The sequence below is a fragment of the Micromys minutus genome (assembly GCF_963924665.1).
Source record: "Micromys minutus genome assembly, chromosome: 20".
In the NCBI taxonomy this organism is placed as follows: domain Eukaryota; kingdom Metazoa; phylum Chordata; class Mammalia; order Rodentia; family Muridae; genus Micromys; species Micromys minutus.
The window spans coordinates 27697765-27716426 of NC_137955.1; the positions used below are offsets into that span (position 1 = coordinate 27697765).

The 18662-nt window shown below is 40.2% G+C and overlaps 1 protein-coding gene across 1 annotated transcript in view; it reads left to right on the forward strand.

The window, feature by feature from the left end:
- The window catches only part of ADAMTS12 (ADAM metallopeptidase with thrombospondin type 1 motif 12), a gene marked incomplete at its 5' end in the record, with an annotated part of 277109 nt that extends 261134 nt beyond the window's left edge, over positions 1–15975 (forward strand). Inside the window, 4 exon segments of the mRNA XM_080933901.1 lie at positions 1171–1314; positions 6327–6486; positions 15635–15756; positions 15759–15975. Coding sequence (XP_080790027.1) covers positions 1171–1314; positions 6327–6486; positions 15635–15756; positions 15759–15803 — 471 coding nt within the window. The 3' untranslated portion in view covers positions 15804–15975.
- Between the last annotated feature and the right edge of the window lie 2687 nt (positions 15976–18662).

The following is an 18662-nucleotide window of genomic DNA, read 5'->3' on the forward strand; positions in this document are numbered from 1 at the left end:
CTGACTAATAAAGGGCCGATGTAGTTTAGCTATGACAACACCTCTCCATCAGTGGTAGTCAAATGTTAGTACATTTCAAAATTATCTTATGGATATATAGAGAAATGGGATGATCCCCAGAGGGTCCAATTATGGGGTCTCTTGTGGAAAACTGAATATAAATGGTATCTTGACCAAGTAGAGGGAAAAGAGGGTAAAACACTGGGATGGATTGGTGGTGTCTACTTGGTCAAGTGGTCCTGAATCCATGTGCACACATACAGAGCCACGGAATCCCTACTTGGAATTCAGCTCTGTTCCTCAGGTAGGATTACAAACAGACTGAATAAAAGAGGTTAGAATCTAGGCTGAGTCTCAAAGCTGGAATTTTCCAAAAGTAACATGTCAGGGCATTTATTGAGCACATATAGCTAATTGTGTTTGATATTCCTGCTTTCTGTGATACTGCCATACCCAGAGTGCCTCGTGTGATAAACTTGACCTTGACATTTTCAAGGTATTCCCAATGTTTTTGCATTACTTTTTGATGTTTATTAGTGAGTTAATTTCCTCTTAGAAGCATCATTCAAATGAGACCATGTAGCCTATTAAATTATTCTGATAAGCAACAAGCTGATATTTTAAAAGTGTATCCCTACAACAATCCACCTTGGTATGTTAATTTTCTTTTATGGATATTACAATTCATGTATCACATTCCTCAGCAAATCCATCAGTTTTACAAACTAAAGGAAACTTCCATTCTAAAACGTTATATAGTGCGGAAGAAAGACTGTCATATTTCAATAAGCAGCAAGCAATGTGTCCTTACAGGGTGACAGAACTAATCATGTATTTTTTAAAATTAAAATGTATTTATATGTATGAGTGTTTTGTCTCTTTCCAGCCGCATAATTGCAAATTTAAATACCCAAACTTTATGTTTTTGTTCTTAAAAACTTGTGCCACAGAGCAAAACTGATACCATGTGTGCTCTTTCACATCTGATATGCCGATAACCTAACATCTATACTGAAAATCTACTCCTTTAAGGAACCTGCGAAAATGCCCCAGGTTCTCAGATCAAGACTATGCTCTCTAGTACACAGCTGAAATGAGAGCAACAAGTTTGCCTCTGTCATTGAGGGCTCCAGCACCTACTTTTTACCAACGGCCTGTGTTGTGTGTCAGTGTTCTAGGTCCTGTGGAGGCGGTGTTCAGGAGAGAGGAGTGTCTTGCCCAGGAGGCTTCTGTGACTGGACAAAAAGACCTGCATCCACTGTGCCCTGCAACAGACACCTTTGCTGTCACTGGGCCACTGGGAACTGGGAGCTGGTAAGAGTTAGTTATAGATATGGAATAGATCCCATATCTGCTGGACTCTGTGGGGGTCCCAGCTGGCGTGGGTACTGGAGAGGTAGGCTGTGGGGAGGGAGTGCAGGCACACCAATCTGCCATGAGTTCAGGTGGAGGTGCAAATCAGAAGGATAATGGGGCTCAGGTAGAGCTGATTGGATGGGTGAAGAAAGGGAACCTAACCCTGGGGAATATAGGGTATATCTTGCTATGCTAGTCATTATTATGATCCATAGGCATTACATTTACATAGGAGTATTGATTGCTTTTCTCCCTTGTCAGTCTGCATAGCTCGTTTGATACCATGGGAGCTAGTCCTCAGGTAGGAGGCTTCCAGATCTAGTTTCAGACCTATTCCCTCTAAGTTCTGCATCCAAAATATGTGTTATCTTCAGCAATAGCATCTTACCTTTCTTTTCTGGAAGACGCCAGGGCAATAGCAATAGTCTATATTGTGTGAGAGGGTCTCTTGTACTCCCCTGAACTGAATATTTTCCATGCCTGGCACTGAGGATTTTGTTAGACAATCTATGGTTTTGAAGAGAGCATTGTCCCTCCAAGTGGTACTGTTTCAATTGCATTATATAGATATATATGTGCATGTGGTTATTAATTTATTGATTGATTGGTTATATGTAATTTTCAATAAACATAAGATAATATAATATAATTCCTTATGGCAAATTTAAACATCCTTAGTGTTATGTATCCCCCATCTTCCCTGGGTTGCCTTCTTCCCTGATCCCCAGTAAATTTCTTCCAACCATGTTTTTATATTTCCCTCCTTTCTAGCAATGGTGCATCAGCATGCATGTTGCATGGATATGCAAGCTTAAGTGTAGTGCCCTTGGAGGACAGAAATATGGGATACCTATGGCTGGATTACAAGCCCCCTATTGTTGAGTCCTCTAGAAGAGTGAGAAGCACCTATAACTGCTAAGCCATATCTCCAGCCCTCTGCCTTAGCTTTCCTATTTATTTTCCTTTGGACACATGGTGGATGTTCATTACTTGTACCTGACATGTCACATGTTTCTTGCCACGTGTTTACATGTAACTGATATGTCACATGTTTCTTTTTTTTAAAATATTTATTTATTTTATATAAGCACACTGTAGCTGTCTTCAGACACACCAGAAAAGGGCATTGGATCCCTTTACAGACGGTTGTGAGCCACCATGTGCTGCTGGGATTTGAACTCAGGACCTCAGAAAGAGCAGTCAGTGCTCTTAACCACTGAACCACCTCTCCAGCCCTATGTTCTGTGCTTCTATGTGCTTTGTTTCCATTGCTCTTTCCCTGTATACTGCTTCCAGGTCTGTCTGTCAAACTTTGCCGCATAGCTGCTGGGAGTCCGTGTTCATTATCTGGAGTTTAGAAGAGAGAGGAAGAATACTTTCGAAAGAGAAAACATCAGATAACAAAAATATTCCAAGTGTTCAAGGCCTGTAGAAAGGTTATTTGGACCCTCAAGCTCTTGAATTCTTTGCTTAGATTTAAATATAGTCACACATTGAAGCTTTAGGCTTAGTCTGACTTTGTGAGTTTAGACCTTTCTTCTGCCCACAGAGCATTTGCCAGATGGTCAGCCTGTTTGATGGTGAAGTAAACAAAATAATTAAACTATAAGTGAAAGATTATCATCCTAGCATTAATTAAGAAGGGGAATAAAATTTCCATATCCCATAGACAAATTCTGCTAGTGTTCTGAGTGTACTGGCATGAGTTCTACAGAAGATAGGTTAATGGTTGATGTGAGAGGACTCAGTCCACTGTAGACCGAGCTCACACCTCTGGGCAGGTGGGTCTCAGTTATGTAACTGAGCAAGCTGGGGGGAAATCCAGGAAGCATCATTCCTCCATGGCTCCTGCTTCAATTCCTGCCTCCTGGTTCCTGCTTCCTCTTCCCTAGATGATGGACCCTGACCTAGATGGTGGAAGCTAAATAAAGCCTTCCCTTCCCTAGTGGCTGTGTTCAGCATTGCATCAGGAAAACAAACAAATACACTTACTCTTAATGCAACAATCTTATTTTATAGATAAAGAAAAAGAAAGGGGGATTAAATGATCTAGGATGATAAACAATAATCCAGAAATCCCAGATTTCTAAAATGCTAGTCCAGCATTCTTAGTCTTGTTTATTTATTCTCTTCCTTTATGCTTTTGTTGCAGACATCAATACAAAATGTTTTACCTGAGTAGGTATGTCATTGTTTCTTGCCAATACTTGTGGAAGATTTGATTAAAATTATATTCAGATTTAGTCTCAGAAAGCTCTGACTTTTACATTTAAACAAGACCCCTCCCCCATGCTTCTCACTGTTATAGTTCATGCTTTATTCGTGGTAAAATAAAATAGATAAATAGACACGAAGAAAAAGTCACATTTGCCATCCTATTATCAGTGAGGTCTCTCTATGAGGAGTGAAGTTTGGTGTTCACAGTTGATTGGTAGTATGCCTGTCTGGAAATTCTCTTAACTAGTGTTTTGAGCCTCTGGTCATATTTCAAATGGCAAATGGATTCTTTTAAACTTAATGACTTTCCCATTTAGCGACCTTTTGAGCTAGTCAGTCAGTGGGCACTTTTTGAACATCATGTTAGTTGCTGTGAAGCATGAAGAATGAAGAACTTGATTCTTTTCTGAGAATGTTTGCACACATAAGAAAGATAAGTCTAAGAAATGACAATCCATCTTCCACCAAGATGACATCAAAAGCAAAGAAGGAAACCCCTGACCCTCCCAAAGCCAAAGTGAAGGCTTTAAGAGCAAGAAGGTAGTGTTGAAGGGCATCCACAGGTACAAAGAGAAGATCTGCACATCACCCAACTCCCAACAGCCCAAGGTCCTGTGGCTTTGGAGGCAGCCCAAATACTCTTGAAAGAGCATGTTCAGAAGAAACAAGCTTGACCACAGCAAATTGCTGTCAACAAATTCCCCCTGCCCATTGAGTCAGCCGTGAAGAAGACAGAAAGAAGACAGCAACACACTGTGTTCATTGTGGGTGTCAAGGCCAGCAAGCAGCAGATCAAACAGGCTATGAAGAAACTCTATGACACTGATGTGGCCAAAGCCAACACCCTGATAAAGCCTGACAGAGAGAAGGCATATGTTCAGCTGGCTCCTGATCATGATGCTCTGGATGTTGCCAACAAGACTGGGATTATCTATACTGAGGACAGCTGGCTAATTCTAAATACACACCTTTTCCACCAGCTAAACAAACAAAACAGAAAGCACCAAACATGGATGTGAATCACAGTAGCCAAGCACAGAGCCAGCATAATGTTCCTCAATACATGAATATAAAAGCAACGTGGGACAAACATAAATGGAACATCATTCTACCTTAGAAAGGAACTCTACACACTGCAACATAGATAAACTAGCAGTAATTTTGCTAATTGAAATAAGTTAGTCACAGATGGGCTACTGTATGCCTCTATTTAGTAAGAACCCTACAGAGATCAAAGGACACCAACAAGATATAATGCTATTTGCCAGGAGCTGGGGGTACAGATGGAACGTGGTGGTAAGTTTAAAAATAAAATTTCAGTTTGATAAGATGAAAACGTTCCATTGATGCTTGGCACCATGAGAATGTTCTTGAGGGTGCTACAGCATATACAAACAAAGCTTAAAATGAAGCTTGGCGTGGTGGTGACATGCACCTGGAACGCCAGAACCTGGGAGCTGGAGGCAGGATGATCATGAATTGAAGGCAAACAGAGCTACATACCAAGAGCTTGTCTCAAAAACAAAACAAAGAAGTGTGTGTGTGTGTGTGTGTGTGTGTGTTGTGTGTACAGGCTTATAATTGTAACATTTAGGAATTATCTTTGCATTTTACGAAAAATAAAATAATTTACAAAATAGCCATAATTTCTTACATTTTTAGGAATTGCCTGGAAGTTGCTTCCACAAACCAGAGACCAACCCTCTTGCTGCAGGTTCCCAACCCTGATATTGCAGTGCCATCTGACATGCCTGTAGAGCTGGAGATCAATCATGGTTCAGCAAGTCTAAAACTCAAAGGCCCATATACCCATTCCCACCCTATGTACACAAAGTCTTTATTCATCCCTATGTCCATTTCCAGTGTTTCTCTCCGGTTCTTGTCTTCCCTAAAGATGCCATCCCTTCTTCTCTAGCCCCAAATCAGCTCTAGACCAGAGAAACCGGAAAACACTATGACCTAAAGAGTGGATTTTCTTCTATTTTACTTGCAGTTTAACCTGTCTCCTTATGGTTTATGATAATATATGAACCGTATATTCATAATGTCTTCATCATGTCAAGGTGAATGCTTCTCATATATTCACGGTGTCAAAACGAGTGCTTGGATTGAGAGTTTTCATTAGAATCAGGGATATAAACCCTATAAATATCATCCTTTACTCTCATTCCTCAATACTTGTGTGCCCCATCACTCACTTTGCTACAATACAACAGAAAATCTGGTTTCCTATTCTCTATGGTTAGTGGGAAGGGTAGTCACCAACCATGCCGTCTTTTGCATCATTCACCCTTAACTAGAATCTCTTTCTGTGTCTCCATTACAAATTTGCAAGGAAGTAGTTGGCTGGTCCATCTTGATTGTCCTGGATGAGTCAAGAATGCTACAGTAGGCATGGATCTGTGGAACTCACATTAGTATCTAAACCTCATTGCTATGGTTGTGTCATGAGAGCATCAGGGCTTTCTCAAATGTGGGGAAAAAGGAATGTATTCTACAGAGAACTCACTACCATAATGTGAGGCCACAGCCATTCCAATAGCCTCTAAAGCAGGGCTCTTCTTAAACCCACATTGTGGATGTATTTGGATTTGAGTTAAAGCAGTCTAGTACTTTATTACAGCTTGGTCTTTCAGTAAACCTAGCTCCAAATGGCTAGTGGAAATTTAGAATTTCTCTCAGTTGACTATGGTGGGATGTGCCTTTGGTAGTCCTAGGGAAGAACCTTAACTCTTTCTGTGTCTCTTTTCCAGTGTACCACTTCCTGTGGTGGTGGCTCTCAGAAGAGGACTGTTCGTTGCATCCCCTCAGAAAACAGTACAACTGAAGATCAAGACCAGTGTCTCTGTGACCACCAAGTGAGACCCCCAGAATTCCAAAAATGCAACCAGCAAGCCTGCAGGAAGAATGCTGGTAGGTGACTTGGGTTCCTGAGGTAGAGCAGGGCTGCAGTGGTAGAGACAGCTTGGTATAAATCCTCCTTCATGACTCAGCTTGGGGATAGTTTTCTGGCCCCTTTGCTGAACAGAAAATCTTGATGCTGAAGAGACCAGACAGCAGCTTTCAGCGCAAGTGATACGATTTAATAAATTTTTATTGGTTCTTTGATGAATCACTGTATCTGTCCATCTGATCTCCTGTCTTAGAGTATATTTATGCTGATGGCATCCCATGCAGATAAGAATTTCTTTGTTTTTCTTCTTTTCTTTTGTAGATGTCTGAGCTATATTCTAGCCTTTGTCATGAATTCTTCCACATACAGAAGTATCTATAAATCTAAATATACTGTCTTAGGTCAGAAGCAAGCACTGAAGTGAATTTTATATATATTTCATTAAGGACATAATCACGGGGAAGATAATTAGGGAGGGAAGGAAATAAAAAGAAACAGGAATAGTCTGGAAGGCCCAGTACACTAAGCTCTCTTGGGCTACCTGAGAGGAATGGAATTTGTCAGCATTTACAGCTCCATACTAGAGACAAAGGTGTTCGTCTGGTCATCTGTGACAGTCTTTCTAAGAGTCAGGCATCTTGGAATTAGAGAAGCTGAGAAGGACAGAAACTTGAAATTTGTAAGGTTTGCACTGTTTCCTCCTGAGACAGAAAGAGGATGTTTAAGTATCCAAAGGAGGGAAGTACAGGTAATAGAGTGTCCCTGGCATGTCCAAAGTCATCCTCCTAGTTCAGCTCAAGCTAAGGAAGTCATGTTGGTGACACTTTATGGGGTAGCTTCTGACATCACTAGAAGACACACTCTCACTGCATACTCCCTGATCTGCCTTTTACAGTCTTTCTGCCCTCTCTTCTACACTATTCCCTGAACCTTAGGTGTTAGCCAAAGTTAATTGGAAAAGACCATGAAGACTCAACCATAAACAAAAAACTACAGGCAACTGAGAAATGGTGTTAGAAATAGTCTTTAACATGCCAAGTGGCTATCCAATACCAACTGCTCATCCCTGAAAACACACACCCAAGTAACACTATACAGACTGAACAGGTTGTATTTAGGAATACATATGTATTTATTATGTGTTTCTGCATATAATAACAATTAATGAAAAAAAGATGTCATGAATTTGAAGGAGAATAAGGAGGGGTGTATGGGAGGGTTTAAAGGTAAGAATGGGAAGGGAGAAAGGTTGTAACATAATCCCAAATTTTTAAAAATAGAAAGAAAGGAAGGGAGGGAGGGACAGAGGGAGGGAGGGAGGGAGGGAGGGAGGGAGGGAGGGAGGGAAGGAGGGAGGAAAAGATTCCAGCTACTCAGTGAAGGCTAGAGAAGGAGCCAGCTAGGAGACTGCAGTTAATTCCTGTAAAGGGGATGAACAAGGACAGAAGTATTGGTAGAAAGAAGAGATCCAGGTGCTACTCACAGAAGTCTGGATTTTGTGGCAGAGGGAAGGAGATAAAGGGTTGTTTCCGTATTTCTTAGCCAGGTGGCAGAGAGGATGAAGTCACTGTGTTGGGTGGGATTGGGAATCGCAGAAAGGCATGAGTTTGAGCTGGGCCATGTTTGTGAAGGACTTTGCAGATCACTTACCCATACCTTGCTTGGTGCTTAGGTGTGGAGTCCAGGAAAGAAACCTGGGTTGGGAATCCTGATCACAGTGTACTGGGGAGAAACACTGTAACTATAATCGTCACCTGTAGCTTCTTTCTGACCTTTTGCACCTGAGGATGGATTCTACTGTCCTCACTGGAAATACAAAAAGAACCCACTGAGAGCTCATGTCCAAAGGTACCAAACTCTTACTATTCAGAGTGTGGTGCCCAGACAAGCTGAATCTGTATCTCCTAAGTAATTGCTACACAAAGTGAATTACAGACCTTGCCCCTAACCTACTGAATTAGACTGTGTCCTGAAATATCCCATAGATAATCCATGCACCTATGGATCAGGTGGGCATTCTACTGTAGATCAAGACGCCACGTTTGAGTTGGTATTTTCACTCCATCCTATGACTTTCTATTAAACCATGATTTTAAGATGTAGACATTATTTAATCTCTACCATGATGTGGTTTTTAAGAAACTGAACCAACCATTAGGTCTACTTCAGTCATGCCTGTTATTATGAGTTATTTTTAATTGTATATAGATTATCTTTAACTGTTCTATCGTTGTCAATCAAATATTCAATAACTAAAACCGAACTCAATATAAAGCTTATATTTTTTCATCTTGAAATCTCACACCGAATAGATCATGACTAACATCTGGAAACTGATGTAAATAACAATGAATTACCATCATCGGTAATTATCAGGGCAACAAAGGTTAATTACTAGCTTCATGCTTACTCATAGAGAAGCAACGAGAAAGAACAGTTACCAAAAAATTTGATTTAAGGAGTCAACCATGTATTCCAATATCTTATATACCAAGAAGCTTTGAAACCAAGTCACTCAATATTAGTATTTTTGCCAATAAGGCAACACAATAAATGCCTTATATCAATCATGTAAGACCTAGGATGAATTTACAAAAATACATGACTTTCCTACAGGATATATTTTTTTTAGGTACCATCTGAATTCCTCTCTAAATCCTCCAGAGTACACCCCTTGCTCTCTTTCTAATTCACCACCATTTTTAAAATTGTTGTTATATGTGTGTGTGTGTGCACATTTGTGGGTATCTAAATACATAAATATAACCTTCTCAGTCTGTCTAATGTCACTTGTGTGGATATGTTTTCAGGGCTGACCACTTGGTATGGTGATAACTAGTTGATTTTCTCTTCCCTGGGGAAGACTGTTTCTCCTGCTCTCACAATTCTGTAGCTGCCTGTTGTTCTTTGTGCAGGGCTGAGTCCTCCCTTGCTTTTCCCATCCATTGTGGCAGGGTCAGAACCTGTAAGAGCTAGAGCTAGATTCCGACAGCCCCTCAAAATGTGAGAAGTTACATTCATCCTTTTAAATTCTAATAACTTAAAATCTAAAAATTAAACCTTTTACAAATAGCTATGTGTTTGGTTTTTAATCAAAATGATTATACCTAGGGTTTTTTGTTTGTTTGTTTGTTTGTTACAGTGATAAATATTGAACTTGAGTCATTCCATATGCTAGGCGAACACCCCACCACAATATTTCTGGCCACATTCTAGGGGTTTGTTACAATTTTTGTTCTTTCTGCTCAGTTTGAGTGATGATAACTACAAAAGATTTAATAACAATATAACAACCCAACATTTGGGTCTACAAATGTTCTGCTGAATTTTCTAGTTTGATAGGACTTATTCATCCACTTCTTCCACAAACATCATTGGCCAGAAGATACTTCTCACAAGTGCTGACTACTACGACTAAGATGCCTGGTCTTTGGGGAGCATTACGTCTTAGGGAAACTGTCAGTAACAGTGAGATGTTCTTTCATGGACAGAAAACAGTTTCATCAACTTAGACCCAGCTGCCTGCAGGAAAACAGACAAATGATTGTCCTTTGAAATATCCAAGACAGCTATTGAATAGAGAGAGAAAAAGTGAGATCTGCTATCCAAGCTTCTCCTGATTACAAGCATTGTGTGTACTTCAGGGCTACGCTCCAATTGGCTGATGAACAGAAACCTTTATTGTTTTATAATATTGAAGAGAACTGGTATAATTAAGTCCTTCTGTGATGTGAGGCTCACGGTCATTGCCTAAATGACTTGCTAGACATAGACCAGAAACAAACTACCAGTCCCAGCCCTCTCTGTCCTCTACTGTTGCTTTGGAATCTCCTCTCTGAAACAGGAAGACTCTGGACGCTGCTGTGTTTTCAGGCCTCTGACAGCCTGGAGTCTCAAAATTAGGCAACATAACTAGGCTTATGTAAATCCATTAAGTCTTTGGATATTAACATAATGTGGCAAGTGGGCTCCTTTAGAACAAATGAGACTTTTCAGGATAAGGGACACTTGCTTGTCTAAGTTAACTCTCCAACTCTGTGTTACCAGCACAAGAGACTCATTCTTCTGGGGGCAAAGCTTCAGAAACACTGAGATAACACCATATTCCAGCTACATGATCCTTAGTTTCTTTGGAGCCCTCAGTTTTTAAAAGGAAAGACTATTGGTGTCATCTTTGTTCAGCTCACATTTGGACTGTCATATTTGTGATACTCTATGGGTGTAGCCTCTGATATTATTAGGAAATTTGATTTCACGGCTCACAGCAAACTCTCTGATCATCTGACTCTTAAAAGCTTTCTGCCCTGCCCCCTTCTGCAATGTTCCCTGAGCCTTAGATATGGGGGATGTTTTGTAGATGTATGCATTTGGGCTGGGCTCCACAATTCTGGTTTTGATTTGGTGTGGTTTCTGAAATGGTTTCTATCTTTTGAAAATAGAAGTGTCCTTGATGAGGGGGTGAAGACTGCACTTGTTTGTGTATCAGGACAAATGTTTGTAGGTTGTCGGTAGGAGTTAAGCTGCTTTACTAAATTAGTGTTTGTAGATTCTTCTCTCATAGGCATAATTTCACTAACACTGAGAAGTTAGCAAGATTTCTACTACCAGACACAGCACCCTTCTTCTTGAGAAAGTCTTAAGTCAATGGACATACTAACATAGATTTAAAAAGCCCACAAGTCCTCAACTCTACACAAAAATTCATTGGCAATTGAGGAAAACCGAAAGCAGGAGAGGTGGCCTTTTCCAGAGAGTAGCATACTAATTGGTTTTCCAATAAAAAAAAAAAAAGGCAGCCCTGAAAACATACAAACCACCAACATTATACAGACTAAGCAGGTTATATTTAGAAATGTGAAAACAATTAGCTATTACACACACACACATGTATATGTATATAGCAGCCATGAATTGGAAGGGGTATATGGAATGGTTTAGAGGAAGGAAAAGCAATAGAAGTAAAAATTTTTAAAGAGAAGAACAGATGTACCTGCAAATAAACTCCTGTGAAAACAAATCCATATAGCACAGATCAAGCATATCTCCTGGAACACTGGGAATTATGTTGTCATTGTTGTTGCTAACAGTGAAGGTTGTATTAATTCTCCTGCAACTACAACAATAAATTGCCACACACTGTGTTGTGGCTTAACAATGTGAATTTATTCTTTTAAATATCTACAGTTTGGAAATCTGACATCAAGTAATTGCAAGTTCCATGTAACTCTCTCTCTCTCTCTCTCTCTCTCTCTCTCTCTCTCTCTCTCTCTCTCTCTCTCTCTCTCTCTCTCTCTCTCTCTGTCTCTCTCTCTCTTCTAGTGTTTGGTGCTTTCCAACAATAGATGGTACTCCTTGGCTCACAGTTGTTAATGTTGATTGACATCTCTGATATCTTTCTCAACATGGCTGTTTTCTCTCTGTGCATGTCTTCTCTTCTCTTCTGTTTTCTCCTCTCATCCCCTCCCCCCTCTTCTCCTCTCTTTTGCTCTCTTCTCTTCTCAAAAGGACAGCATTAATCATATTTGATGAAGAGCCTACTCTACTGCAGAACACCTCTATAGGTTGATGTCTAAATTTTCATCATAATTACATCCACAGCACCCTATATCCTGATCCAAACACATTCAGCAGTGGCCAGGGTAGTATTCCAACTAATGGGTGCTTAAACTTCAGACTTATGAGGCCTCCTAGAGATACTTCATATCATCACAGACACATCTTCTCTAAGGTGCCATACTGACCTTCAGAAGAAAAGGCCTACACACCATTTGATTCAACAAATGACACAATATTAACCCAGGTTTGGGAGACTGAGACAGAAAGGATCTGTGTAAACCAACATGGCCCAAAGAGGTATTGTGGAGAGGTAGGAGGCAAGCCCTAAGCCTTCACACTTTTTCTGTCTTCTCCCTTGCTTGCAGCAACCCCAAAGAACTAACATAGTTATGGAAAAGAACAAAGAACTCCTCAACAGGCAAGAACTTTAGATGCTAAGAACTTTGGGAAGTTATATGACTTCTGGGTTTTCATTGTGGACTCTGTTCTACAAACAGAAATATGGGTTGTCCGGAGCCACAGCCCATTTATGTAGAGCCCGCCTTAATGCAGAAAGCCTGTGACTCTGGTGTGCACATAGGAGATGAAGAACAGGAAGGGATGCTTTACAGTAGTGGTACTAGGGCACATCATGGACTCTCTGGAACTTTAGAAATTGTAAACTATTTTTCTATGCCATTTAGAAGAGACAGAGTTTTTAAAATAGGCTTAGATCAGGGGGTGCTGAGAAAAGAAAGGTTCAACAATAAACACAAGTTGAGGGTTCTGAGATCATTATGTTTCTTCTGTTCCTTATCTCTAAGTACATTTCAAACTTAAATACAAAATGGGATTCTCAACAAGCTCTCTTAATCAACATGAGCAAAGCTCATATGAACTCACAGAGACTGAGGCAGCAAACCTGCAAGGGTCTACACCAGGTCTTCAGAATATGAATTTATGGCTTGCAGTTTAGTGGGGGGTTTTTTGTTTTGTTTGGTTTGGTTTTGTTTTTGAGATTCCTGAGTGAACAGGTGGCTCTCTGATACTTGTTTCTTCTCTTAGGCTTTTTTCCTTCTGTTTTTTTTTTTTTTTTTTTTTTTTTCTGTCCAACTTTGATATGATAGTTTTTGTTCCATCTTAGTATATTTTAGTGTGTTATATTTTACAAAAACATTAATATTCACAACGCCAGCAGAGACAGCTATTTTTCCCCAGATAAACAAAGGGCACAGTCAGCAAAATAATTTCTAAGGAAATAAAAAGCATTATGCATCTCTATAATCAGAAGGTAAAAAACATTAGCAAATAATACAGGTTCAGAGTCAAGAAGACATTAATTTCTAGTTACTGACTTTTCTGCCTACACAATGTGTGAACACAGTACACTATCTGTTTGTGGAAACGTCTTTCTTAAGGTCTATATTAAAGTTCCCTGTTTAAAAAAGAAAGGAAGGAAAAAGTGAGAAGAGGGAGGAAAGGAGGGAGGGAAGGGAGGAAGGAAGGAAAGAAGGAAGGAAGGAAGGAAGGAAGGAAGGAAGGAAGGAAGGAAGGAAGGAAGAAAGGAAGGAAGGAAAGTAGGCAAGCAAGCAAGCAAAGTCTGAAACAATTTCACTTTCTTAAAGGAAAAACAATGTGCAATTTGGGCCTCATTGATTTTTTTCCAGAAATGAATTCCTTCTAGTACTATAGTTAGTATGTGGACCAACGTGTTTGGAAAATCACTTGGAGAAGTGTGTGTGTAAAGGTTGGGATTGATGACGTGCATTTGTATTCTCAGCACTGGGAGGCTGTTTGCAAGTTCAAGACCAGTAAAGCTTATGTAAAGGAAAAGGAGAGAGACAACAAAACTGTTCATATGAATGGCCTCTTATATTATCTATTCTAATTTTCTGAGCATGTAATAAAAACACAATGAAGAAATTAAGTAGAATCTTTGGAGGTCTAGAATAGGAGTTCTCAATACTTGGTGCTTTAAATAATGCAGTAATGGTTTCTAAAGTCAACACTGCCTGCTGAACAGATATGGCCCTGCCAGTTATCCAGTTAGATAATACTTTGAACATTCTTAACTGCTATAGATTTTATTTCTTATCACTTGTGAAATGGAAAGAATAATTAATTGATACAAATGAAATGCAGGAAAGTATATAGAATGCTGGGTTCAGCTGTTGCCCTGACAATGGTGCAGAGCAAAACACCTCTATACTCACAGTTCAAGACCATGATCTTTTCTCCTCTCGATATAAATAACTAATTCAATGCTGTATCTATTTAGGCTAGTGTTGGCTACTTCCAACTGCAAGCTGTAGGTTGTATGGAGACTTGCTTCAATGTCTCTCATCCTCTTTGTCTGGACATTCTCATTGGGACAGGCTCATACTGCTGTACACACAGTGTCCCCTCTAGGCATCTTACTTACACCTCTAAGCAAGCAAGTCATAGAGCTGAGCCTGAAGACAAAGAGTGAGTGGGTATCCTTGGCCTACGGGGCAGCCATTGTACAATAAGACCTAACATGACCACATAGGATGATACCAGCTTAACACAAACACTTTATGATGTCTGTTCCACGATGGTTTGTTGAATATCTGCTATTGTGAGTTGCTATAAATTTTTTCTTGGCAGTTATGAGAAATATTACATTAATAGAAGTTGCACTCTTTCTCCTGCAAAGGATAGCCTTTAAACTTTTAAAAGCACCAGTTTTACTAATTCTTTGAGAATTTTATATAATATACTTTGAACATTTTTTACCCTTTTTCCCCCAAACCCTCTCTCATCAACTTTTCCCTTTATCCTCACCCAAGTTTAAATCTTTTAATCTTCAGTGTTGATTCTAAATTGTGTTGCCCAACTGCCACTGCTGGAGTATTAAAAGTCAAAAACTTGGAGATCCCAGAAGAGAAAAGCAAAGAGTCACATAGACTGTCTGTCCTAGGTTCCTTTTGCTAAAAAGGGAGAATAGTTTTGTTTTCTTGTTTGATGTTTTTAAAGGGTAGAAGATGGGTTAGTGGGAGTGCAGGGCCTTATCTACAGCATTAGAGATCATAAGGGCTCAGAGATATTATACTTTCTCCCAAAAGCAACACCTGCAAGCATTTCTCTTCTGGCTCTCACATTGCCCAGCAGTTTCCCACAGAGGTGTGTGTGTGTGTGTGTGTGTGTGTGTGTGTGTGTGTGTGTGTGTCTGTCTGTCTGTCTGTGGCAAACCATGAGGCATCACTTTATGAAAGAAAACTGACTCTTTTCCAACAGCTATCAAAGTCAATAACCCCTTATCTCATGCTGAGATTTAATGCCCTCTTCCTGCCTCTACGCTGAAGTGTTTTTCTGGCTTGAGCTTGTATAGGGTTTGTACATGCTGCCACAGTGATGTGAATTCAATGTGCAATTGCCCTGCTGTGTCCAGATTCCACTGTTTTCTTCATGTTTTCCATTCTCTCTGACTCCTATCTTTCTTCTACCTCTCCCTCAACTATCCCTGAGCCTTGTGGGAAAGACTGTGAAATGTGTGACTGTGCTGAGGGGTGAGCTCCCCGCAGCCTCTCGTTCTCTGTGTGATGACCAGTTGAGGGTCTCTGTGTTGACTGCTACCATGGATTGATTTCTTACTGTTCTCTTCTCCCACAGATTTAACTTGCACGAAGGACAGACTTTCAACCAGCTTCTGCCAGACACTGAAATCCATGAAGAAGTGCTCTGTGCCATCAGTGCGAGCCCAGTGCTGTGTCTCATGTCCACAGGCGCAGAGTATCCACATCCAAAGGCAAAGGAAACAGCAGTTGCTCAAAAATCATGACACACTCTAGGTTCAGAGAAAAGCCACCCTCATGAGTCTCCAGAGCCTGATACCCAAGAACATGGTCCAGATGATCACTTCACTAATATTTTACTTTCCACATTCTAGGTTCAACTTTGGGTCAAAGAAAACAAACTGCAGTGTGTGTGTGTGTGTGTGTGTGTCCACAGAAATGTTTCTCACAGCAAGCTTGGTGCTGTCTGCTCCCTGATAGGAAGACAAAGTATCTGAGAGAATGAGGCAGCAGTTGAGATGAGTTCCTAGAGAAAGTACCAGATTAGGTAAATCTGTGAAGATATGTCTTTCCCCATTTAAATACGAAAATAGAGACCAGGATTTTTTCCCCCTAAACTACCTCAAGAGTATCAAGAAACAGAGCCACACTTACCCAAGGAAAAAGACAATCTTTTAAATTTGTATTTATGAATAGATCCTCCTTGAGTACCTTGGGTTTAGAAGTCATGGGACAGTTTTCAGGAACATCTATCCAGTAGTCACTAAGGACAGGAAAAGGATGCTGGCTATAGTGCTCAGTCTCTTCTCCATCACTGTAGGACTTCACAACTGGAAACCTAGGATCTTGAGACAAACCATGGAGATTTAAGATTAAGGAGACACAGGCATCAGATGCAGCCTCGGAGCATTAGACTGGCGCTCAAGATGTCATTTGTTTTTTTTTTTTTTTTTTTTTTTTACTTTACTTCAATTTCTATTAAAAGTCCTCAAATGCAAGTGAACAGAAATCAACTTCTTGCTAGCATGAGAAAGAAAATGTGTGATCCTTGTTCCTCAGACTCCCCCTGCTTTGTCAGCTCATCACAGAACAAATGTGTGTTTCTAAGTGCCAGTCTTTCTCCTGCCCTGCTCCTCTCAGACTCACGACCTCAGACCCTGCCATCAGCCCTGTGCAGAGAGATCGTGCACAAAAACTGCTATAAGTAGGGTTATGGCTGTCTGCACAATGTAAAGTTATAGGTTAAACCACTTGGAAAAATCAGGTAAATTGTACTGTCTAAGAATTTAGTAGAAATTTATAGTTTAGAAGAAAAAAACTTTCTAAAAAGTGAACATGAGCGTGTCCATTGGTAACTTTTAAAAGTCCTTTGCCACTAGAGATATAGAGCTGGGGTAGAATGTATATTTAGTGCAGTTGTGCAAGGCTGTAAGTTTGGTGTCTAGCAACACATGTGCATGCATGTACACATACACTCAGCATCAAAAATGGAGGCTCACTTATCTTGTGGAGAGCAAGCCCATCAAGGGGGTCCAGAACACTGAAATAGAAGTGTTTGCACGCTTATTTTAGCCATAAGCCCCCACTGAGGTCAGAGTAGGCTGTGAGCACAAACTCAGAGCAACTTTCCAGGTGAGCCTATAGATGGAACCTTGAGTGAAAGGATGAGCATGTGGAGAGACCAGGGAAGAGCCCAGAACCAGCTCTTGACAGGATAGGGGTCAATGTATGGCTTCCAGTGGATCACAAAGCTATAGGCTTATTCATTAATACACATCATCTTTATTCTGGAGTACAGTACCCCGCAGCTCCTGTAGTTATCTATCCATTCAGCAGAATGGTGCTATTGAACTTGGTGCTAATACCTAGATGATAGCAGAGCCAACAGAAATGTTAACAAATAGTCACGTGAATGGCTATGTGTCTATGAACATCCTTATAGACATATGCTTTGTGTGAGATGGTGTTGCTGGCCAATGCCAGTTTTATTTGTTCTGAGATCATGAACATAATGTTACGTAGTATGTGCTTTTAAACACTTTCAAGCCACTAGCATGTATTATCCTGATTGATTCCTGTGGACAATAAAACACCAGGATTTGGATAAATTTCAAGGTATACCAGAAATAGGAGAAAATACACATTTACTGAAGCCAGGGTATTTATGTGTAGTTAAGCATTCATTCTTGCATTGTCTTTACATAAAAACATTGCTGGCCAATGACAAACTCCGATGAAATAACTATTTTAGAGAAATACTTACATTATTCTGTTAGTGGCATAAATGGAGAAAAAGATGGAAGAGAACTTGACTTTCTAATGAGGAATTTTTGAAGACTAGTAGTACAGGCTTTCAGAAGTATTAGTTAGCAAACCGTGTGTACTGTTCTAGAGCAGTGTAAAGTACATGACACCAGAGTCCTGGGTATGACCAGGCTTATGAAACTCAGGAACAAACTTGGATGTCCTCTTACCTCCACTAACTAAAGTAGGCCAGATTTTCCAATGCAAATAAAAGTAGACCATGTTCTTTGGGACCCATGTGGTGGAGCACATCATGAGCCTGTGGGTAAAGTCTGGCCAGGTGCTCCATTCTAGATCTTTCTCCATTTTCCCAAGTTTAGGAAATAGACCTCTGATCATGCATCATGGGCATCCTCTTCCTCTACCATGATGAGACTGTCCTATGCCATGTGTCATTTGTGTCTTCTGTAGCAGTCCTCAGTCAGCTGCCCAGCTGTAGGCTGTCATTGTTTCCATGAATCTTTAATGCTTGAGGTGCTAGAAGAACCTTGAATAGCAGGATGACACTGAGAGCAAGAGCTGGATAGTGACTTCACAGGGTCAAATGTGAAGACTTGGTCTATTTCATCCCTCTCCTCCTTCACATTGACACCTCAGAGGTGTGAACAAGAAGTTCAGCAAGAGACACTGGATATACCCTTATTATGAGCCAGACAAGTTCACCATGGAGCCTTGTGCTTAAATTCATTATGTTGGGTTTACATTGCTTTTCAGAGTGATAGATTTAGTTCTTCTCCAAAAGTTATAGCTTATTTAATTCTTGAACATCAAAAGAGTGTTATGCCACAAGGGAACAATATTCCTAGAAACTTTATAGTGAA